Below are 25,368 nucleotides of genomic sequence, written 5' to 3' on the forward strand. Positions count from 1 at the left end.
ACAGGAAGATAAATGGATGATAAAATAGCATTCTTATTAATTGTCAATGCCAAGTACTTTGTTAAACGTTATATTGTAATCACATATATTTTCCTATTTAAGCCATACAAAATCATAGGAGTGTCCATCCCTTAGATGGGAAGACTGAGGCTAAGCAAAGCTAAGTTGCTCAGGCTACACTTCTACCAAAACACAGAGCTGGGTTCTGTCCCAGGGACCTCTGGTCTTAAAACTTGAACTGTTCTGAACAACCCCTCTGCCAATAACATGAAGATAACATGTGGTCAAGTTAACCATTGACAAAAAGGTAACACAACATTTCTAACAAGAAATCCTGGAAAGAAAATGAACTTTTTGTTTTCAATGTATTATAAAGCAAAAAGTCAAGGGGAAGAAGTCATTTTGAAAAGAAACTTTACTACAGCAATTGAAAGTGTAGTGTTGACTCTTCATCTGATACTCTAAATGTTAAATTGAAGATAAATATCTTCATCTATATAAAGTGAGCTGAGACAGGATTAATAAGGCCAAGCCAGCATGAGCCGTTAGCAGAAAGCTAGAAACACACACACACCCTCAGACTCTCCCTTTCTTACTAAGGGCTGCTGCTTTCCCAATTGAAGACTTAGGATTCTTCCTTAATTCCCATGATTGACAATCAGATATAGGAAGAAGAGTTCTGTGAATACTTATTACTCACTGGAGGATGTTCAATGAGTTTGTTTTTTTTAATTTGCCTTCTTCTGGGAATTCCTGAGATTTAGGGGTATGTGTTGGTGGGAAATTAAATATACAGTTACAACAGAGAGATTTTCTTATCAACCAGTAAGTGATAATGAAATTTTGGGCTCTCCTCCCACCCCACAAATATTATGAATAGGAAACAGAGAAGAAGGGATTTTAGATACAAAAAAAAAAATACTAAAATAGAAACTCCATGATGACAGGCATTTTTGTTTGGTTCTCTAGAGCAAGGCTGGCAAATTACGGCCCATGAGCCAACATTCAGCCTGCCACCTATTTTTATAAATGCAGCTTCACCAGACACAGCCACACCCATTTGGTTACACATTGCTTATGATGGCTTTCATGCTGCAATGACAGAACTGCATACTGGTGACAGAAACTTGGTGACCTGCAATGCAACAATGTTGAATATCTGACCCCGTAAAGGGTTTGCCAAGCCCTGATCTACTGTATGCAGAGAAACAAGAATACTGCCTGGTAGATACAAGATCTGTTAAAAACAAAAACAAAAACAAACAAAAAACTTGCTGGATAAAATAAACACAAGCCTATAACTACTATTCGCGTAAGAAAAAGTACTGTGAAAGAACACTCCAAAGACCACAGGTCTAAGAATAAAGAAGAATGTATATATAAATGGGAAATGTCCATTACAGAAAAGACCCAGAGAAACAGACTGCACTTTATTAAGAATAATATGCTTTGCCTGGGTGGCTCAGTCGGTTAAGCATCTGCCTTCAGCTCAGGTCATAATCCCAGGGTCCTGGGATCGAGCCCCGCATCGGGCTCCCTGCTCAGCTGGGAGCCTGCTTCTCCCTCTCCCACTCCCCCTGCTTGTGTTCCCTCTCTTGCTGTGTCTCTCTTTGTCAAATAAATAAATAAAATCTTTAAGAAAAAAAAAAAAGAGAATAATATGCTTAGCCATACTGGTTTCCACAGGGGAAAAGATGTATAATATCCACTATAAGTTATACTATGGAGTCCAGGTAAAAGAATAACTATTATTTTTTAAAAAATAGTCATATTTCTTGAAAACCTTTAACAATTTCTCCATTATTTACTGAATGAGGTCTCATCGGTCACTTGTAAAGTGCTCTGTAACAATCTCTCCAGTGCTATCTTATAATAAATTCTGTTTCAAATCCTTGACTCATTATTTCTTACCAAATCATGCACACGTGTATGTGGCATCTTCCTTTCATATAGTCTCTTCCTGGGGAAGACTATCATTCCAGAGTGTCTCTAGCATAACTCCTGTACTTCCTTCAAAGAACAGATCAAGCCCCACTGCTCCACTGAGGGTACACCACGGCACACAGTATTCCGTCCTTCTGCTAAATCCCAAGGGCACTTGTATGTGCAGTTCTTCTGACACATAGCATAGATTTTTCTTATACACATTTTTCAACTGGACTTTTAAGTTCCTTAAAACCAAATTTAAATCTTACAATTTCATAAACCCAATGTCTACAGTATACATTTTTTATCTTGCTTTTTAAATACCTAATATTACACTATTAGAAACCTCAGAAAAACTCATTAACAACTACCAAACTAGGATATGTCTTTATTTATCTATATCTAACATAGCAATGCCATTGCTAATATGGGTAGGCATAGATTCATTCACACTTTTACTTTGTAAGCATCACTGAGTAATACCTATGGGTTAAGTCCTAGAAACAGAAAAAAATAAAAAATAAAACATAGTTTCTCTACCAAAGGAAAAGACAATTATTTGGCATAACCTCCCTGAAAGTAGCAGCATTTGTGATTTAAATAAGAAGGGTATGTTTGACATTTACATCAGGAGGAAATCAAATTATATGTGTGAAGTGAAAATTGATTTCAAGGTAAGGAAACTGTGAATAAAGAGTTCTGGATGGGACTCAGTTAACTTTATTTTTGAAATACATACAAGATGACGAGTGAAGTAAAACAGCATCACTATAAGGCAACCTACAGGATGGGAGAAGATATTTGCAAATGACATATCTGATAAAGGGTTAGCATCCAAAATATATAAATAAATTATAAAATTCAACACCCAAAAAAAGAATAATCCAATTAAAAATGGGCACAAGACATGAACAGACATTTTTCCAAAGAAGACATCCAGATGGCCAACAGACACATGGAAAGATGTTTAACATTATCACTTATCATCATCAGGGAAATACTATTCAAACTTATAATGAGATAGCACCTCACACCTGTCAGATGGCTAAAATCAATAACACAAGAAACAACAGGTGTTGGCGAGGATGTGGGGAAAGGGGAACCTTCCTGCATTCATTGGTGGGAATGCAAACTGGTGCAGCCACTCTGGAAAACAGTTTGATGATTCCTCAGAAGGTTAAAAATAGAACAAGCCTATAATCCAACAATTGCACTAGTAGCTATTTACCCAAAGAATACAAAATACTAATTCAAAGGGATACATGCATCCCAATATTTGTAGCAGCCTTATCTACAACAGCCAAATTGTGGAAACCACCCAAATATCTGTCCATCAACAGATATTATGGAATATATATTACTCAGCCATAAAAAAGAATGAAATCTTGCCATCTGCAATGACATGGATGGAGTTAGAGAGTATAATGCTAAGCAAAATAAGTCAGTCAGAGAAAGACAAATGCCATATGATTTCACTCATATGTGGAATTTAAAAGAGAAAACAAATGTGCAAAGAGAAAAGAAAAAACAAAGCAGAAGAAGAGAGAAAGGCAAACCAGGAAACAGACTCTTAACTATAGGGAACAAACTGATGGTTCCCAGAGAGTAGATGGGTAGGGAATGGGTTAAACAGCTGATGGGGATGAAGGAGTGCACTTGCTGTGATGAGTGCTGTATGGAAGTGCTGAATCACTATACTATACACCTAAAACTAATATTATACTGTATGTTAACTAACTGGAATTTAAAAAATAAACACTTATAAAGAAAAGCAGCATCAAGGGGAAGGTAACACTGTCTCCGTGTCCAGGTACTGAGGGAGTGGTTGGGGGATGAGCAGCCATATGCTAGCTATCGCTGATGCCTCCAATCAGAAAAGACCATCTGACTTTACTCCAGAAAATAGTCTTTTTAAGTAGGCCCAGAAAGATCCTTATTTAAAAAATTCCATTATCCCTCAGGCCATAATAATACTTAAGTGGCTTTAAGAATTTCTCTAACATTGACTTCACATTTCTTCCTATTTTCCTGAATTATATTTGTATTCGGGATGTCCTGCATTTTATGTCTTGTCTTTATGATATATAATTCACATCCCACATTGTTCCTTAGACTTTTTGACTTTGAAATCCAAATCAGAAAGCAATACTGACATATATGGGTCACTTTTACAAAAATAAGTATTCAGTAAGTGTTATTCAATTAGTCGTATCTCCAAAATTGAGAAGGCCCAAGTGTGATTGGAATTTTGTACAAGAGAAGTTATTCTTGGAAATTTCAACTTACATCCCATGAATATGTATTCTTTTATTCCCACTAGATATATATGCAATTTCTTCACGAGTTCCACTTAATTTCCTCCTTTCTGCTATACTCCATTGCTTAATTTGCCCTTGCAGCCACCACGGAGCTGATGTAGCTCCCTTTATAAGCTGTCATCACATTTAAAATCACCTTCTGCAACAAGCCAGCTTCAGTTACATAATTCAGACAATTGTTCCTCTATCAACTCACAGAGTACCTATTATATATCAACATTTATCACATAATTATAGTTGTGTGATTTCTTGGCCATCACTCCATCTTGACTGCAAATCTCTAGAGAAAGACTATGTCCTGTTCATCTTTGTTTCCTAGCACCTAACACAGGAATCACCACACGGTAAATGCTTGGGAAGGTTTCTGCCTGAATGAGAAGAATCCACCTATAAGCATTTCTGAGAACAAGAACCATGGGTGTGTCTTCCTCCTCAAGATTGACTTCTATGATTCTAAGCAGCCTGCCTATTTTTTCTCTCCCAATGACAGCCTAACTCTGAATAACTATTACTATCGAGTCCATGAGGAAGCTTAAAAATGCAATACAAATATTTGTTATTTCCTAATATGAAAACTGTTAATGCCTAAAAAGAGTTTATAAAGAACCTGATTTTCTTAATCTCTCTGTCCCTTATATAAGAAAGCTGCACAAGATTTTCTTCTTTAAATGCCAAATCAACAGGGATTAAAAATGACACAGTTATAAAATAACTTGTAGTTCTGCAAAGGGATACTTGTCTACTTGAATGTGTTCTATATCTCTAAACACCATGGTAACCAGTGCCTGATGGATTCTGTGAAATTGCTTCCATTGAATTAATCTATACTACATTTACTTTTCTGTCTTACTCTCTTTTTGCTCTAGGCTTTTCATCTATTTGTTTTATCCTAATATCCTTTCACATTGAGGGAGGAAATGTGTAATAAATGACAGAAAATGACATGCTTGTGATTGAAATACTGGTTAAGTCCCATTTAAATGGGAAGGCAGAAAGTGGTTCAAGAAGGCAGTGTAGGAAGATCCTGAACTCATGTCCTCCCACAGACACAACAAACAGCTCCATACGGAACCATCCGTCAGAAAAGAACTTGAGAACCAGCCGAATAGCTACTCCTTAAGAAAGGACGAAAAGACCACACAGACATGTGCTCTTGCCAAAACCCCCCAGCACAGCGACCCACAATTGGGAAAAAGCTTAAAATACAACACAAATATGAATAAATATATACATACATAAATCAATATACACAGTTTCTCCCTGAGGAGCAAGGGGTTTGTACTCCATGCTAGATATCACAACACTGCGGGCCTGAACCAGAGTGAGGAACCCCCAAAATGTCTGGCTTCAAAAGCCAACAGGAATTACATTAAGGAGAACCACAGGGCTATCGAGAACAAAGATTTCCCTCTTAAGGGACTCACATGCAGGACCCAGCTCAAAAAGCAGCAGTCTGAAAAAAGTCTAGACCACAGGTGAAGGAATTTCACTTGCCAAACTTCAGGCATCTACCAGAGGGTAGAAGTCTGCTGGTATTCTCTCCAGGGATGGAATGGTGGCAGATGCCATTTTGACGGGTTACTTCCACACTGCTAGTGATAGTACTGCGGGCGCCATGTTTTGCACTGCACTCTAGCCAACTAACAGCTACAGGAAAGCAAGCCCTTCTCCCCACTGCAAGCACCTCCAGGTGCAGCAGGTGAGCAGACCCATGCCTTCTGCCCTTCGCTGCTCATGCGACCCTGCCTTCATTGAACAGATATGCGTAGTGCACTTAGGGGATGTCCTGTGAGCACCAGGCTCAGGTGTGGTGGGGAGGGTTGGGCTTCTGGACCCCACAGAACTGAAACAATTGGAGAGACAACTCAAGAGACAACCAAGAACAAGGATCAGGTTAAACGTTAAGATTCATCTCCTACACAGAGCCACTCCCCAAGACAGGGAGATAGAGCTGTTTTACAAAATACACAAAACCAAACAGAGTCAAGTAAAATAAGGAAACAGAGGAACGTGTTCCAAAGGAAAGAACAAAATAAAATCCCAGAAAAAAATCCTTAATGAAACAGAGATAATTTATCTGAGAAAAACTTCAAAGTAATGTCATAAAGATGCTAACTAAAGTCAGAAGAAAATGGATGGCCACACCAAGAACTTCAACAAGGAGATAGAAAAATATAAGAAAGTACCAAACGCAAGTCACAGAGCAAAACAATACAATAACTGTTGTGAAAAATACACTAGATGGAATCAAAAGGAGGCTAGATGATACAGAAAAATGGATCAGTGACCTGAAAGTCAGGGTAGTGGAAATCACCCAAACAGAACAGAAAAGATGAACAAATAAATTCAATGGGGATAGATTTAAGGATCTGTGGGAAAATATCAAACATACTTCATTCACATTATACAAGTCCCAGAAGGAGAAAAAAGAAGGGGGCAGAAAACTTATTTGAAGAAATAATGGCTGAAAATTTCCTTAACCTGGAGAAGGAAAAAGACATCCAGGTCCAGGAAGCACAGAAAGTCCCAAATGAAATGACCCAGAAAGATCAACACCAAGACATGTTGTAAATAAATATCAAAAGTTAAAGATAGGGGTGCCTGGGTGGCACAGTCAGGTAGGGGGAAAAGACAGTCTTGTCAACAAATGGTGTTGGGACAACTGGACAGCTACATGCAAAAGAATAAAAAAAAAGGAAACTAGATCACTGTCTTAAAGCATATGCAAAATTTAACTAAAGATGTATTAAAGATTTGAATGTAAGACCTGAAGCCATAAAGATCCAAGAAGAAAACACAGGTGGTAAGCTCCTTGATATCGGTCTTAGTGATGTATTTTATTTTGGATCTGACTCTACAGGCAAGAGTAACAAAAGCAAAAATAAACAAATGGGAGGGGTGCCTGGGTGACACAGTCAGTTGAGCATTTAACTCTTAATTTCAGCTCAGGTCATGATCTCAGGGTCCTGGGACACAGAGCCCCGCATCGGGCTCCTGCCTCAGCAGGGAGTCTGAGGATTCTTTCCCTCTCTCTCTCTAAAATAAATAAGTAAATCTTTTTAAAAAAATAAACAAATGGGAGTATATCCAATGAACAAGTTTTTGTAAGTTAAGGAAACTATTAACAAAATGAAAAGGCAATGTACTAAGTAGGGGATAATATTTGAGAATCATCCATTATAAAAGCAGCTAATAATATCCAAAATCTATAAAGAACTCACACCACCTAAAAGCAAAAACAAAACAAAACAAAACACAAAACAAAACAAACTCAATTTAAAAATGGGCAGAAGACCTGAGTAGACGTTTTTCCAAAGAAAACATACAGATGGGCCAACAGGCATATGAAAAGATGCTTGACATCACTAATCATCAGCAAAATGCAAACCAAAACCACAATAAGATCACCTACACCTGTCAGAATAACTATTACCAATCCCCCCCACACACACACACACACATACACACTAAAATAACAAGCACTGTTGAGGATGTGGAGAAAAGGAAACCTTCATTCACTGTTGGTAGGAATGTAAATTAGTACCACCACTATGGAGAACAGTACAGAGGTTTCTCAAGAAATTAAAAATAGAACTACCATACAATCCAGCAATTCCACCTCTGGGTATTTATCCAAAGAAAACAAAAACACTAACTGGAAAAGATATATGACCCCTATGTTCATTACAGCATCATTTACAATAGCCAAGATATGGAAGCAACCTAAGTGTCCATCCATAGGTGACTGGATCTACAATAGAATACCACTCAGCCATAAAAATGAATGAAATCTTACCATTTGTGACCAACATGGATAGACCTTGAAGTTATTAAGCTAATGAGTCAAACAGGAAAAGACAAATACCACATAATTTCACTTATATGTGGAATCTAAAACACAAAACAGATGAACAAAACAAAACAAAGCAAAACCAGACTCATAGAAAACAGACTGGTAGTTGCCACAGGAGAAGGAGTTGGGGGTGGGTAAATGGGTGAAGAGGATCAAGAGGAACAAACTTCCAGTTATAAAATAAGTAAGTCATGGGGTATAATGTGCAGCACGGGGAATACAGATAATAATATTATTAACTCAGGTGATGGATGGTAACTGGACTTACCATGGGGATCATTTCATAATACATACAAATGTCAAATCACTATGTTGAACATCTGAAACTAATATAATATTGTACATCAATTATACTTCAATATAACAAAAAGATGAAATACTGGTTCAGAGCTGGTGCATACACAGTTAAATCTCATTTGTAAAAAGTTATATCCCACAGGGAGATAAAGGTACACTAATATTTGGAAGCTATAATCCCTGCACTTTACTGTATCATTTTTTTCCTACTCATGAAATAAATGAAAAAAGATTTAACTTTTGAGATCATTTAAAATTATGTTCTTTAAAGGAAATAAAGGCAAAGGCCATTTTTGAAAAAGAACTAAGCGTGTTTAAATGAAAGTACCTCGAAGAAATTTCAATGCTTTCCAGAGTTTAAAAATAAACAAAGACGAGAGGGAGGAAAAAAGGGAAAGCAGTCACATCCCTGTGAATACAACACCATCTCAAAATTCAAGGGGAATTTCACAGCTTGTTATATAACACTAACTATCAAGCCTCTTACTCCAGCAGAGATCTAGGTAAACCAAAGTTTCAACTTCCAGACATTCCATAAGGTATGTGATTTACCAAAGAGGCGAAACCTAGAGTCACCACCATTAGGAGCATTCACCAGGAAGGTAGTACAATTGTTCAAATACTCAATTAACAAAATTAAATAATTTAACCACACACTTATCACTGACAGCCCATCTGTTTGTTTTACAACATACTAGATGCTTGTAATTAGCTGGCAACGGTGTAAACCATGTCTCACGTTTTCAGTCACTGGTCTAAGGCCACCTTCCAACTTTCCCCTTTCTTCTCCCAGTGTAAAGGAAGTTAAAAATAATAATAATGATGATGACAACAAAAAAAGAAAGAAGTTCAAAATAAGAAGCCAAATAGTTCCTAAGTATATTTCACCGGATAATTATTGGATGGGGCTTTCAGAGAGGATACAAGTAAACTGCAGCCACTTAACAGCTCACTTCCCCAGGACAAGGATGCGAGCATTTCACGGGTTGTTGACAAAGGCCCATCAACCACGAGTCGCAAAATCAAGTCACAGTAGTTAAAGATATTAAAACAAAAACTTTTAATAAACCCAGTAGTTTTTTAATAGAAAGAAGCAGCAGAATAAAAGAAAGTCATACAACATTTGAAGTTTTTAAAGATACACATTCTTTAAAGTAACAAAGTCATTAACAGTATAAAAGTTTGACATTTGAGTGTGTAGAGATTGAAGAGAAGGAGCCACAGACCACATGGTAGGAAATAAATCAATAGCTTATTTAACTTTTAAAACTTTCAAACATAATCATAAAAATCTTACAAAAAATTTAAGAACTAAATAAACCTAAAAATGAATCTAAAATGAATCATTACCTAAGTTATCCGGATCATTTTTATTGCATAAGTTTTCCAGAAAACTGCTTTAAGTTCTCCCTTAATTCTCCAAATTCAGCTGGAGTGCTGACCCTAAAGTGTTTCATCAATATACAGCAAAGTAAAATGCTTGCAGGGATGTGTGATGACCAATAACATTATCAGAATAATTTAAATGCTTGATTTCTTCATCAGCTAAGTGCTTTCTGTGATTATGATGCATACGTATGAATGAAGGAGCAGCTGGCCCCAAATGAAAATGTCCCTATTAAGCATATGCTAAATCAACACCACTCTATATCTGGGCATAAATGAAGATAAAAACACTCAACATTATGATTCAATTAAAAACCTCCAGGATACATTACCTGCCGCCTCGAGCACTGAAAGGCACTACATGGATTCCCAGAGGCCCTCCATCGTTGGGGACTCGTACGAGCTTTACCATATCACTGTGAGACAATGATGAATGAGGGAGCATGAACATGTACTGTAAACAAACCAAAACCGAAACAAAACAAAACAACAACAACACAAAACTGCTACAACACAGACACACCATAAACAACAAAAGAGAACAAAACGAAAATCTCACCAAGCACACACGCATACACATACACATTCTGGAATACAAGCGTGGTGATGAGAGCGGCAGTAAACACTACATACCTGAACACTAGTCTGATGGCTCAGAGAGACAGCATTCATCAGAAATAACTACATTAAAATGACACAGAACCCCTTCTCTCGGACCACACTCTTTTATGTGTAATGCAAGTACACATTTTGTAAGCCAAACCTTACACTTCCACTGAAAATTTTCCATCCCGGTATTTATTTCAAGGATAATGAAGATTAAATGAATAAAGGTGTTTTGGCTGCACAGCACTTTAAAATTTACAAAGTGCTCCTACGTAAGTCACATTATCAATCCTTACAATAATCCAATGAGGTCAAAGCTTTTGTTTTGCCTCCATAGGTTCCAGGCCAGATGTGATCCAGCTATCTTTATTTCCCACATTTTTCCACAACAATTCAAAGTCCTAAACTTCTGTAAGTGTACCACAATGCCGGGAATGAAACTCATCCCTCAAAGCCAATAGATACCTGCTAAACATCAAATAATTTCTATAAGTGTTTGTAACTGAACCTTAAAGTCATGGAGAGAGATGTAAGTAACATGAAGTTACTTCTATTACATAACAAAAGTACTTTACTATTAATAAGCCTGAGCTTAATGAAAACTGGTGTAATTTGGAGAATGTAAATTTTCTAAATCTTTTAAGTGCGATTCATTTTCTTTACAGAGTTTTCCGTGTGTGTGTGTGTGTGCATGTGTGTAGTACACAGAAATTTAAGCAGGTCTTATGTGACAATCAATTTTTAAAAATAGTGTTTCAATTAAATACCTAGTAGAAGCAACCTGGACAACTATAAAGATTACCAATGGATTTGACAAAGATTGCAGTTTAGTTTTTATATAATGGAAATGCCAATTCTTCAATTGTATTTCTAAAATAAAAACTTAAAGTTATCCTAGATACTATTAATGTCCTCATTATGTAATACAAAGACTAAAAGAAAATTAAAGACAGTGATATCAAACAAATCAAAACAAAATTAAGAATATGGGCATAGATGTAATCACATATGCTAACCAGGAAAAAATTAAAATTTTGCCAAACTGCCAAAATATTTACTGAAGTAATACTATTTAAATGAATTAATTTTTTATATTGTCATAGAATTTCACAACTTCTATTTTAGATACTGTTACATATCATTTAAACATCTATTTAATGATTAGTTTGTCAACTGAAAACAGTACGGTAACTTTAATAAATTTATTTTATTCCACATTCTATCTAAAAAGAACTAGGACATGGCAAGTACTTCTTAACTGTAATAGTGCTGGTTGCTGTCTATCTAAACATAACCTGATTCTAGACCCTGTTTAATCTCACTGAGAAAGTTCTGAGAGCCTTCCCTTGGAAGACCAAGAAAAGACAAAATTAAGAGTTTATACATGCTAATATCTAGGCCTCTTCAACTTTTACCCAAAGTCAGACAAAACTTCAGAATGATTGCCCTCCCTGGTCTAAATTACCAAGGGAAGAAATTCTGAGAACACCTTCCACTTAAACATGCCAATACTTAAGATAATTATAAAGTTGTGATAATATAGTAAAGTTTTCTTTGTCCTTTTATAAGTAAAGTCATGTTTAAGGGCCATAACCTATGACTCTAATTTTTCAACAATTATCTTGAGAGATTCCATTTCAAAAAAATCGAAAAAATATATACTAAAATGACTAATGCTTACATGATCCAACTGGTTTTTCGAATAAAGTCTATCTATACTTTTTTTTAATTTAGCAAAGTTGAAGAACAAACAAATGACCAAAACACTGACATAGAAAGCAATTTGAAAACAGTTATAGTGCTGTTAACACAACAAACATTTTCAATCAAATACTATTTTATATTATCATTTAATAGTATTTGCCAAGGCATGAAACCAGGACAGGTACATGTAAATTTCCATGCTATACTTCTTACATTAAGTGTTACAAGTCAATAGATGAAAGATGCTCTTTGGAAAACAAACCAATGCAAGGCATGTTTTTAACTAAGCACAAACATTCCGCATGCCATATGCTTTTGGAATACTTGCTGCTATCAGTAATGCTACACGTATATTGCAAATTTAGTCAAAACCATCAGTAACTTACTCCAGAGAAAAGCTGGGTATGTTCTCCAAACTAGTGTCAGCATGTCCAACAGGTTCAACGCGACTGTTGTCTTCTTCTGTCCCATCCTCATCCTAGAGACACACAGCACAAAAAGAAGAATATTCTGTGTTAGGTTTACCTTCCAGAATGTGAAAGGAAATTGGATAAAACTGGAGTTTAATAGGCATTCTGATCATGTTAACTAGGTCCTTCTTCTAGGGAGGATCAGCTTTAATGATAAGATGGGTATGTGTATATGCCAAGCTGTATTTTAAAGCCACAGTCTCCTGAGTTAGCATATCCCAGGAGATGGACAAGACACCACTGCAGTAAGGAAAGAACTTCTACTTATGTGAATGTTCTTATAATTCTTATTTCACTCTTTGGTTTATGTTTTCAGGAATAATTATGCATTACTACAATGCTACGTTAATAAATAAATGTGCAGGGTACAGGTGATACTTGTTTAAAATTTTTACTAATCCAAATAGTTGAGACCATTAAAAACCTTAACAACTACCAAAATCTTCAATGTTCCTCAGTTCCTACTAAACCAGCTTGTCAAAATGAGCATGCAGTAAGTACCATCCTAGACTCAAATCTTTCATCCTCTGAAATTTCACATAAAGTTACCCTAAGCCAGCTGACTGGTCATCCAGAGGTATCTATGAAGGCATTAAGATCTTAGCCATAAAGAACCACTTCTGTTTACTCCTATTATGAAGGACCAAGCATAGGGAGAGGCACAAACAGCAAAATACTCAACCCCCACTTTCGTATCCCTCCTTTTATGAAGGTAATATTGTAAGACATTATGTTCCAACACGTTGTAGAAACTGGGTGAGTATGCTGGTACTACAAAAGGTGCATGTGGAATAAATGTGACGGCTACCTAAAAATAAATGAATATGCCTCATTTTATAATCTTGGCCATCATCTTCTCATTAAGGAGTTCACAGTTAAGTTGGCTTTCCAGGATCATTCAAATAATGATAAACATGACTGACTGATATCAGAGGTCTTTTTAACCAAATTAGAATATTTGGAAAAGACTTGGAATCTCCAATCATAGTGGCTAAGTGGCTCAGTGTGCTTCACCTTGGATCCACAGTGTCTGGCACCCAGTAGATACTCTGTATATTTTGCTAATAAAAACAAAATCATCCCTAGAAATCGTTGGGGTAATAAGTTTCCAAATACACATAAATAAAATTTATTTAATCTGTTTCTTGGAAGTTTATATGTATAACTTATATAAACATAATTTGTTAGGTCTATCCTTTCCACTATATAAATTTGGTAACAGTGATTTTCTATGTGAATTTATTAAACCACCTATATAGGAGTCTACCATTAAAGAAAAATTTTATATTTTTTAATCATGTATTTGAGAGACTCATAGTAGAAATCTATATGCCATCAACAAAGACATCAATCAACAAAATGGTAAGCAAAGGTCGTAGGTTCAGCACAGTGTTAAGCAATATTTTAAATTCTTCAAGCAATACTAAGGCAACACAGAGCAGCTGATTAATACCTAATTGACAATTCCTCTGTGAATCCACCAAAATAAGATGAAGGCACAAAGTTTTTCTATGAGTTGTAGATAGACGTGTCCTCCATGGCAGTGTACTGCATGAAGTAAAGGTACTCGAAGATTGATGATCCTATGATTTAAGAGGCTCTAATATGCACTTCTTAGTCATCTATCTCTTTTAAGCATGAGCACACAATACATTTCAAAGGTTAACTAGCATCTTGAACCTGCCTAAGGACCACACTTTAAATGTAAACAAGAACTCCTGAAATTAGGCTTTTCCACTGGCAGTGGGGGTAGGAGGAGAGCAAAGTGATTGTTTATAAATCAGATGGAAAAGACAAAAATAATCTTTCAAGTTAAAAACATTTCATTTCAGGATTCATTAATAATTTAAGCCCCACTGAAATGTTACCATGATGTATAACCAGTGAAACACCTAAGTTATACTATGAAACAGCCACATAAATGAAATGCCCCAAACTACAGTGATAAAACAGTAACTGCTAATTTACACATTCATTGTTCCCAGAGTGGCCATTATCAGGCCCCCAAGAGCATGTAGAATATTATTTCATGCTGCTGCATATGGTGTTCAGTTGAGATCACAACATTCACTGCCCTGAGGCTGAGCTGCAATTGCTATGGGAACCACAATTTAAAATTTCCCAACTTCTGGATGGGTAAATATCAACTCCTGTGCTGCTTTATTTTGTTGTTTTGTACTTCTAAAAAGCTGTGACTGAACATAGTTACTTTTAGCACAAGTTATATACTGAATTCCATTATAGACACAGAAAATGAAACTTGGCTTTTATTTATGTCAAATCAATACTGAAGGCCTAAAATATTAATTTAAACTACACAATGTTAAAAACTTCCAGGTGAGAAAATATACTTTTTATCTTTTCCCTTCTCTCCATTTTATAGCATTTTATAGCAGAGTTCGGGTTCAAGAATTAAACAGTTGGGTGTGAGTACCGACTCTACCATTTGCCAATTTTATATCCTTAGGCAAGTTACATACCTCTTCTATATTTCTATCCCTTCTTCTGTAAAATACAAACAATAAAGACACCTTCCTAGGACTACTGAGAGGGATAAGATAATCTGTATAACAAGCATAACATGGTGCCTAACACATAATAATTGCCCAGTAAATGTTAGCTAGTACTTAAAAGAGAAATAAATAATACATGACATATAAAACATACCGCAAATAAACGATTTAAGGCAATGTTACACAATTATATTTTAAGAGTACAAATTCATCCATTCATACTTTTTGCCTTACAAGACAACTTAATATTAAACATATTACCTACTCAATTAAATACAAAATCTACATTTTAGAAACATTCATAAAACCTGATATTTGTTGCGTTTTGCTACATACAAAGTACCTTCGTTGTAAAATGTCTTTGAAATGAGAATACACATTAAAAAATATAAACAGCTAAATGATGTATACAATCAAATAAATGGCACAAGGAAGAAAACACTACGGGTTACTGGTTGAGGGAATTTTCAGAGGAAAAGCAGATGTCAAGAACTATGAAGAGCCTGGGTGGCTCAATCAGTTAAGTGTCTGCCTTCGGCTCAGGTCATGATCCCAGGGTCCTGAGATCGAGTCCCACATGGGGCTCCCTGCTCAGAAGGGAATCTGCTTCTCCCTCAGCCTGCCACTCCCCCTGCTCATGTGCTCGCATGGTCTCTCTCTCTCTCTCTCTGACAAATAAACAAATAAAATCTTAAAAAAAAAAAAAAGAACTATGAAGAGTCTATGATTTTATCCCACTTAAAAGCTCCTAACTTAGCCTGCATCGCTTCATGGATGCTAGCGGAAAAAAACGAGACCCCCCCCCAGGTCAGAGACAAAGGACAGTTTATTACAGCAAGAGCCAAAGTATCATCCTGTTACACACTTTTCTGCAGCTAAAATTCTTACAAAGCGATGTGAAGAGAACCGGGAACGCTGGTGCACACAGAATAAACCTGAGCTTAGGGAACCCAAATACCTTACATAGGCAGCAGCATGTCTGCCCGTTACTATGGAGGGAGACACTATATCGATCTTCCAAGGCTGTTTGCTGTACATACATCCTTGCAAGGATAGTCCACAACAAAGGCCTCTGTTCTCAAGATATACGAAAATGGAAGAGAAAAACGGAGAATTATCTCCCAACAACAGAGCTTAATCTAAGCATTGCCAAATGGTAGCATTTGTATGATTGCTAGCAAACTAAAACTAGGAATATCAGTAACAAAATGCCCTATCATAACAATGCTTTTTAAAGTAACATTAAATTCTACTAGATAACAGAGTCATACCTTCTATATTAAAACAAATTTTTCAGTGGGGATTTCTATGTTCAACCAACCAAACAAAAATCAAGTATGAAAGTTGAAAAAAAATCTTCAGATATGCGAAGTCTTTATTTCCCATGGACCCTTTCGTAGTAAGCTATTTTTGGATATGCTCCAGCAAAATCCAAGAAATTCAATAAAGCAATGGACAGAACCCAAGGAAAGTCCCAGAATAAGGTGAAAAGACACCTCAGAGAAGAAGCCGCCAAGTCAGATTAGAGCAAAAGGATACAGAAGTTTGGAAAGTCTATCTCCCTGAGAAAAAAAAGAAATTAATAATTGGTCTGATATTTTTGAACATTTGGGAAATATTTTTTAACAGACCTGTTAGAGAATGTGGGGGGAAAGTTCAGAAATATAGAGATAAAACAAAATAGATTTTTAAAAGGTCAAAAGCAATTGACTCCAGGAACAACAAAGGAAAATGTGTAGGGGAAAAAAAATTAATCAGAGTACCTACTTGGTCATGCAACTGCCATCTAATGTGACACTGGCTACTGACTTCACTTAGACATCTAATGTGACACAAGCGAGGAGACGGGAACACGGCAAGTATAGGTGGCAGAAAAAGAAAAAACCTTCATCTTCCACAGTGCAAGTCAACAGATGTAAGTAACTGGTCGCCAGGAAAGAGCAACCTAAATATTTTATTTAGAAACATGGAAGTAAATACAAGAATAAATATCTACATAAACAGTCCCTCTGGGGAGAGGGACTGGGAGAATCAAGAGGAGCAGTACAGAGTGCTCATTTTTTCATTAAAAGCCTTCTAGTATTATTTTTATATTTTTATTCTGACTACATATTTGAGATGCCCAAAGTACCTAAGGCTGAAAACCCAACCTGCCAGCAAGGCAGCATCCTGGGGAGGAGCAGTCCACATAACTGTCCCGGACCCGGAGCTACTCCTGTGTGTCCCAACTCAGGTGCAGGAAAAGACTCACATCAGCAGGCTGCAAGCGCTACTCGCTACTCGGGCTTCCAAGCCTCAGGCCCCACAGAAGTATGTACCTCAAAACAACACCACTGGTCAGGACACCTGGGTGGCTCAGTTGGTTAAGCGACTGCCTTTGGCTCAGGTCATGATCCTGGAGTCCCGGGATCGAGTCCCGCGTCGGACTCCCTGCTCAGCGGGGAGTCTGCTTCTCCCTCTGACCCTCCCCACTCTCATGCTCTCTCTCCCTCTCAAATAAATAAATAAAATCTTTAAAAAAAAACACTACCACTGGCAAAGCTGCTTGTCCCATGTTTATAGTTTTCTGAGTCCATATGCAATTTACTAATCAGAGGTCACTTTTACCGTATAAAGATAGTGGATGGAAGCCTTTATCAGGTTTTCGGAGAAAGAGAGCCAAAAAATAACTGAAGTTTAAATTCTCATGCAGAAGAGGGGAAAGATTTTGTTACTCTTTTGCCTTATTACCATATTATACGGATCTAAGCAGAATTTTTTTTTAAAGATGGAAGCGTTCTAGTCAAAGGAGAGAAAAGAATAAGAGAAAATGAAAATGTGATAAGCTTGGGGGTGAGGAGGATGAGTTTTAGATCAGGTTAGGAATGTGTACTAGACAAGTGGAGATGAAGACATGAATTTATTTGTTCTCTGCTTCTAGGAAAAATTAATCTTATTCTCTTCCATACTATGAATAATATCAAGGCTAACCCTCAACTTAAAAAGCCCTTACAGAACCAAGGGATGATACATTCTGAAATCACAAGCACTCACATGAACTATGTGTTTAAAGAAAACTGAATTTGGCTAAACTCCTTAATTTCAAAAATTATCTAGTTGTATCTTGTCCTGCTTGAGTCCTAAACACCTTCTCTATAGTCACAGATTTAAAAAAAAAAATACACACACACACACACACATATATATCCAAAACCATAAGTAGAAGTCATTGCAAAGAAGGAAAGGATCTGTAATTAGAACACTTAACTGAATGCCTCCATCGATCACCATACAAAATAAGAGGACAAACTTGTTAACTGGTTTGCTTATAAAAGCAAGGAAATGAAAAGCACACATTCTGCTTTACAGCAACACAATAAAACTTTATCTAGAAACCAACCACCTGTATATCTATATTTAAACTCCAAGTTCCAAAGAATTAAATATTGTGAATAGTTATTACTTGAAAAAATGCCTATAATTTTAAGAAATAATTTATCATTTTAAAAACATTTTATAAAAAACTAGTTATTTGCCTCCTTAAATTTCCTGCACACCTATCTTTGATCTTTATGTTTAGGAAACACAAAAGGAAATGAAAGTTCTGATGCTATCTTTTTAAACAAATTTACAGTATTTTTCAAGTGTTTTTATTATTCTTAACAATAAATAATTTAATGGGTTCAATTATATTGCTACAAAAATGCTTAAGTAAACAGTCTCTCACACTTTCTAGAATGCCTCCAAGACTTTCCAAACTTAATGAGAGACACATTAACTACTAATGAGCTACAGCATCTCCCCCCAAAAAATATTTACTTGGATATTCACAGCATGAATTAAATCACTTTTGGGGGGATCACATTTGGAGAAAAATAATTCCACGGGGAATCTCTTTCCACATCCCCTAAGTATTACAAATAGAATTCCAGAAGGCTTTTGTGTTAATGTTGCCACAACTTGATTAATTGGTCAAATCACCAGGGAAAAGTAATTTCCCATCTCATGTGGAAAACGATTAAAAATATCTAGGGGAGGGGGACTTCTCAACTGAGAATGGTAAATCTATAGCAACCTTCTAAACAAAATCAGGAAATGTGTAATATAATTTTATTTCATGGTCCTTATACTCTACTTGAGTAAAAACATTTATGAAAAAAAACTGATTCAAATCCTTTAAGGACAGACAATACTAGATAATAAGACCTCTTAAAAAATATTTTCTTGTATTGTATTGGGGAATTAATAACCGTTATACTTTTAAATACAGTGCAGTTCATTATAACATAAACTGTACACCACAGAACCCAGAGGTCAACACCAAATAATTGTGGCTTATATTAGGAACGATTCAGTACTTGTGATGTCGAGTATTAAATGTGAGCTTCATCCCCTCAACAGGATTCCAAACATTCTCATCTCAAGCTAAGACTGATCAAATGGAATGGCAAACACAGTCTTTAACACAGCCCATGAAATTTTCATTTACCACAGAAATGAAACATTTCCTGTCTTGGAACATACACAACATGACTCCACACAACCCAAGGCAAGAGAAGAGTCTTTAAAAGAAGAACAGATGGTGCTGATTTATGAAAGCTATCTCACTACACAGAACAACAAAAAGTATGTATCTTTGCACCTGTTACATGCAGAGTGGAATCTCAAAATTAAGTTCCAAAATATAAGTCTGCTTCTCACAGATTATTAGAATTTCAGGGCATGGAGAAATCGTACTGGAAGACATCTGGTCCAATATCCAATCATATACTGGAATCTCTTCCTTCACTTAATTCTTCCATTTTTTCCTGTGCCCCCATGATACACAAAAGAAGCTTTACATATTAATCCTTACTAAGAATCACTGAATTCAATAACCCCAGCATCCCACCTGGCATCATCTGCCTCACTCCTATCCATACTTATGCCAAACAGATGACCACTCGAAGTATCTATCACCACGTCAGCAATACTGAAGGCACCTGCTATGCATGAAGTGCCTCTGTACTAGTTCCAGTCCCCCCACCACACAGGAATGGCCAGGCAGCCATCCATTGGATGATATGATTTTAATCAACCTTATCAATCTGGTTTCATAGGGGGCTTGTGTACCAGAATAACACCCAATTGTTTTCTTTTGAACATTCCTTAAAAAAACTAATTTATGGATTGCTGAAATGTATGGATTTTGTCATCTGACCATCTTGCCTTTCTAATAACATTCTAAACCTTACTGGGGTGACATTTTTAAATGTTTTATTCTGGGGGTGAAGTAAGTAATACCCAGGTAAGTAAAAAAGACTTATCTCACTCAGTGGTATATTAAAACACCATATGTTTAAAATATATATTTTTCTTCATTCAAAAAACATATTCTCCTTGGCTTAAAAATGATTTCAAAATTAATATTTGAAGGAACTAAAATAATTTTAAAATAAACTTTCATTTAAATCAATAAAAAACTGAAACAAATTATTTCTTGCTAGTGATCAGTGCAAATCACTTAAAGAGGCAAGAAACTTACAGATTTTATAATATATAACAAGAAATAAAAATGATAATTGCTAATATATATTGAAGACCTACGATGTGCCATTCAGTAGAGAATCTACCTCTTTAGTCTTCGATACAACCTCAGTTTAATCCTCAACACAACCCTTAAGCATATTCTAATAAACAAAACAATGGGATTTTATTTTAAAGATGTATTTTATTTTTTGTTTTAAAAATTTTATTTATTTGACAGAGAGAGACACAGCGAAAGGGAACACAAGCAGGGGGGAGTGGGAGAAGGAGAAGCAGGCTTCCTGCTGAGCAGGGAGCCCGATGCAGGGCTCGATCCCAGGACCCCGGGATCACGACCTGAGTCGAAGGCAGTCGCTTAACCAACTGAGCCACCCAGTCATCCCAAGATGTATTTTATTTTAGAGAGAGAGAGTCCATAAGCATGCAAGCGGGGGCAGGGGTAGAAGGCGAGAGAGAGGGCAAGAGAGAGAGAGAGAATCTCAAGCCAATTTGGCCCTGAGTGCAGAGCCCCAGACGGCACTTGATCCCAGGACCCTGAGATCATGACCTGAGCCAAAATCAAGAGTCAGCCACTTAAACAACTGAGCCACCCAGGTGCCCCAAAATATATGGGACTTCTAATGAATTACATGTGAAACTTCTTCCCAAACATAAGCTAGCAACATAACCACATGACAAGTTCCCAGTAATCTATGCACAATGCAGTTTGGATAACAGAGCTGTGTTGCTGACATGCAAAGTATTTGTTAATAAGGTTTACTACACACTGTATGTGAGATTATGTCTAGAAATGCACTGGGCATGCCCAGCATGTGCAGCGGTGCAATGAACGACGGAGCTGGGCAGAAACCCACCCACCTCGGCTACATCCTTGTTCATGTCACCACACCCTACATTCCTAATCGGAATAAAGGAAGTAACTTGATCGGTCCCGGAAGCTGTGATGGACTCACAGATACCACTACATGCACAGCACCTTACCTATAAAAATAAAATTTTTAGAGAGGGCGCCTGGGTGGCTCAGTTGGTTAAGCGACTGCCTTTGGCTTGGGTCATGATCCTGGAGTCCCGGGATCGAGTCCCACATTGGGCTCCCTGCTCAGCGGAGAGCCTGCTTCTCCCTCTGACCCTCCCCCCTCTCATGTGCTCTCTCTCATTCTCACTCTCTCAAATAAATTAATAAAATCTTTAAAAAATAATAATAATAAATAAATAAAATAAAATAAAATTTTTAGAGAAAAGAGAAAGAACCAATTTTACTAAACATCTACAACACAACACAAACTGCATATACACTCTTTCATTTAATCCTCACAACAAAGTAGGAGTTCTCATTATGAGAAATTAGGCCTAGAAAAGATTTCACCTTTCCCTGCAGTGGCTGAGCTGGGATTTTGAAAATGGCATCAAAAGGCCTATGGTTCGAGATTTGCCATGTTTTTTTCACTCCATTTTACTCAAGGAAGAGTGAACAAGCTAGTAAGTAATGCATCTGATCCTAGCCAACTAGTTAGTGTCAGGGTCAGGATCTATGAGAAGAGAAAATGTAATAAAATTTATGTTGTTAAAAAAAAAAAAACCCACAGAACATTAAATTCTGAACATATCATAAATGAACTTTCATATGGAGAATTACTATCAAAATTGGGGGAGGGGGGTGTCATTTTAAGATAAACACAGGAAGAATGAACATCAGGAAATTTTACCAGTGGTTATATTTGGGTGGCAAGATTACAAGTGATTTTTATTGTGTCTTTATAGAATTAAGTATTTTTACCATGAGCACAAAATCTTCTTACAATAAAGGCTATTTTTATTGATTTTTTTAAACCTTACAATACTTTTATAAAGGATTTTTTATTACATAATATCACATTATAATTTCCCTGAAAAGTGACTTTGCATAGAATCAAGGGCTTAAAAATAAAACAGAACATTATAAGGAAGTACAAAGATGGGATTATTCATTGGTATTGATATGTATCATATTTAATCAGTCTTAGAAATCAAGCAGAGATTTTTTAAAAATCACTTTCTACGTGTAGTATTCGGAATGGGAGAAAGATTAAGATGAGAAAAAGACTTCTTAAGATGCCATATAAATTAGATAACCAGAAGAAATTTCAATTAAACAGAACCAAAGAAAGAATGGAGATGAGTGAAGAAGAGTCACACCAAGACAAGTTCATCATTGAGCCCTGTGGTCCACAAATACCTAAGAGGACTTTCATTAAGGACCAAGATATATATTTTTTATCCTGTTTTCCTAAATGATAAATACATATTTCACCATTAATAATTTTGAAGGGCTTATTAAGAAAACATATAGCAGTCCCCAGAGTTCTACATTATTTTAAATTGTTAATAAGCAAGTAAAGAGTAACACATGGGTCCTATAGCAAAATCCATGCATGTAAACATATATTAGAATGTGTACTGGTTTATTACTTCCCAATGCAATATTATAATTTCACAAATGAAATGTAGTCATTAACTTACTTGAAACCAGTAAATAGTTTGGATAAAGTAGTTTAAAAAAAAATGCTTTCATTCAATTTTCTAGTTGAATTCAATGAAGCAAAAACTAGTTGGTAGATTTCCTGGGGATTGAGAGAATGTATTCTCTTAAACAAAATGAAACTGATTATATGTTTGACACAGGGTACATAGCAATGACGATTAGTTTGAATGCCAATTTTAGATCATGGTTCAACAGTTTATAATAGCATTAGAGATTAACATTAATAAAACTAATTAGCTATGCATTACTGCATTGTCTCTAATACCCAGAATGTAATAAAAATGCCAAACAAAAATTAAGATATTAAAGAAATACAACTAAAGTATTAGACATGTGTTATATTTGATATAGCACTTTAGCCCGGTTGTTAAAAACAAGGATTCTGCATGATTCTGACAAATTATGTAACTTCTCTGTGCGTCAGCTTACTCATTTATAGACTGGGAAGAGTACTGTCTACTGAGTTTCTGACAATCATAGTAATTAATTAATGTCAAATACGTGGAACACTGCCTCACAATGATTAAGTACTAAGACCTAAGACCCCCTTGTACATAAGTAAAACTCAATCTTTATTTATAAAGTATCATTTGGTTTTAAAATAAATCTGTCTTCTATCTTATATAAAACAAAAGTTTGGTTATAATTATGATAATAATGATTATAGTATGTCATGATTGTAAGTGATGACATGATTAAAGTATGTCATGCTCCCCAAGAAAACAATGTACTGATCAAGATGAGTCCTAGCTTTTCCACCTTACATTTGGTACTTCTTTCTAGTGTTTTGAAATCGTGTTTTTCTTTGCTTACACAGGAATAGCAATAAAACAGAAATGTTTTAATTGATGTATTTTATTTCAAATTATACAGAAAACATTTTTAAATGATTTAGTATTCCATCACTTCACTTATCATAGGCTACTTTTCAACTCCAGTCATCACAGATTTCTAAATAAAAACATTTCAATATTTAGGATTATGTTCTTTGAAAGGAGTCTAAAATAGAATGCTTCAAATGACATGATCATTTTAAAGAGCTCAGTGCTCATTTATTTTCTGAAAGGACCAAATCAATTGATAGTTCTACCAGACTCATATTAAACTGTCCATTTCACAACTTTTATGGTCTATACTGGAAGACAATTCTCCATCAGAATCTGGCATATTTGCAAGTCTTGAGAACATAGGTAGTACTTCCCTCCCAAGGGAGGTACCAAAACTTCTATAACATAACCCACAGAGCATGCAGGCCTTATTTCTGGGCCATTGGTGACACTTCCATGAGCTTGGGCATAAGAGGAACCAAACCAAATATGCTGATGCTCATGCTGCTAGCTGTGCTGACAGTAATAAATTTTTCATCTCTGACCCAGGAGTCTCGTCCTCCATCACCATCCATGCAATTGTAGCAGGCTAACTAGTTAGCTTGTAACAGGATAAAATTTTAGACCCTTCTCAGTTCTTGACTGGCTACCCTGAGACAGACAGACACACACGCACACAAACACACACGCGCGCACACGCCCTTTAGTTAATCTGATCAACAAGAAGCCTTGTTGTCATTCTAGTTTGAATTCAATGTTACTAGTGAGACTGAATATATCACCATGTTTGTGAAATGGTCACATACCCTCTCTGTAGATTTTTTATTCATTTCAATCATTTATCAGGAGCTTATCTTTTCTAAGAATTTTAACAAAATCTTTATAGACTAGTAGTATTACTCCTTTAAGATATCATCTAGATTACCAATTTATGGTTTGTGTTCATTTTGTGTGAAATGAAGGTGGTGACAAAGGAACAGTACTTTATAAAAGCAATTTTCTCCTTTCACTGCTTTCCTTCTGCCTTTTAATACGGACCCATACTTTCACTTCCTGTCACCTTTCCTTTCACCCACGTCCCAAAAGATATCAACTCTCTGTTTTAAGGTGTAACCTTTAGAAATATTTCCAACCAAAAACAGTCTAGAGGAAAGATCTGTTTAGGAGCAGTGACTGCCTAGAATGTCCATTTCAACACGTTCACTTATTACTAAAATTTCTTGAATCAGAGAAATGAATTAAATGCTGGGAGATCATTTCATTAGATTTAATAACCATATCATTTGCTTTTGATTACACAATTTGATCCAATTATGTCAGTACTTTTGGTTTCCTCAGGTTGTTCCCTTGGGATATAATTAAATCCAGAATTCATGATTTGCAAATGGACTAAAAAACTTCAGCTCATTTTATATGAAAGACTGTCTTATCAATATTTACCA

The 25,368-nt window shown here is 36.0% G+C and overlaps 1 protein-coding gene across 19 annotated transcripts in view; it reads right to left on the reverse strand.

The window, feature by feature from the left end:
• PARD3 (par-3 family cell polarity regulator) overlaps window positions 1–25,368 on the reverse strand; it is a 624,325-nt gene that overhangs the window by 263,817 nt on the left and 335,140 nt on the right. For 18 of the 19 annotated variants that reach the window (XM_081820856.1, XM_081820859.1, XM_081820848.1 and 15 more), the window contains 2 exons: window positions 12,477–12,568; window positions 10,113–10,196 (listed from right to left, as the gene is read on the reverse strand). In XM_081820856.1, the coding sequence (XP_081676982.1) occupies window positions 10,113–10,196; window positions 12,477–12,568 (176 nt within the window). The remainder of the gene's footprint in view (window positions 1–10,112; window positions 10,197–12,476; window positions 12,569–25,368) is intronic. The other variant, XM_081820853.1, reaches the window with a different exon arrangement.

Source organism: Leptonychotes weddellii, chromosome 5 (genome assembly GCF_054177405.1).
Source record: "Leptonychotes weddellii isolate Sample4059 chromosome 5, ASM5417740v2, whole genome shotgun sequence".
In the NCBI taxonomy this organism is placed as follows: Eukaryota; Metazoa; Chordata; class Mammalia; order Carnivora; family Phocidae; genus Leptonychotes; species Leptonychotes weddellii.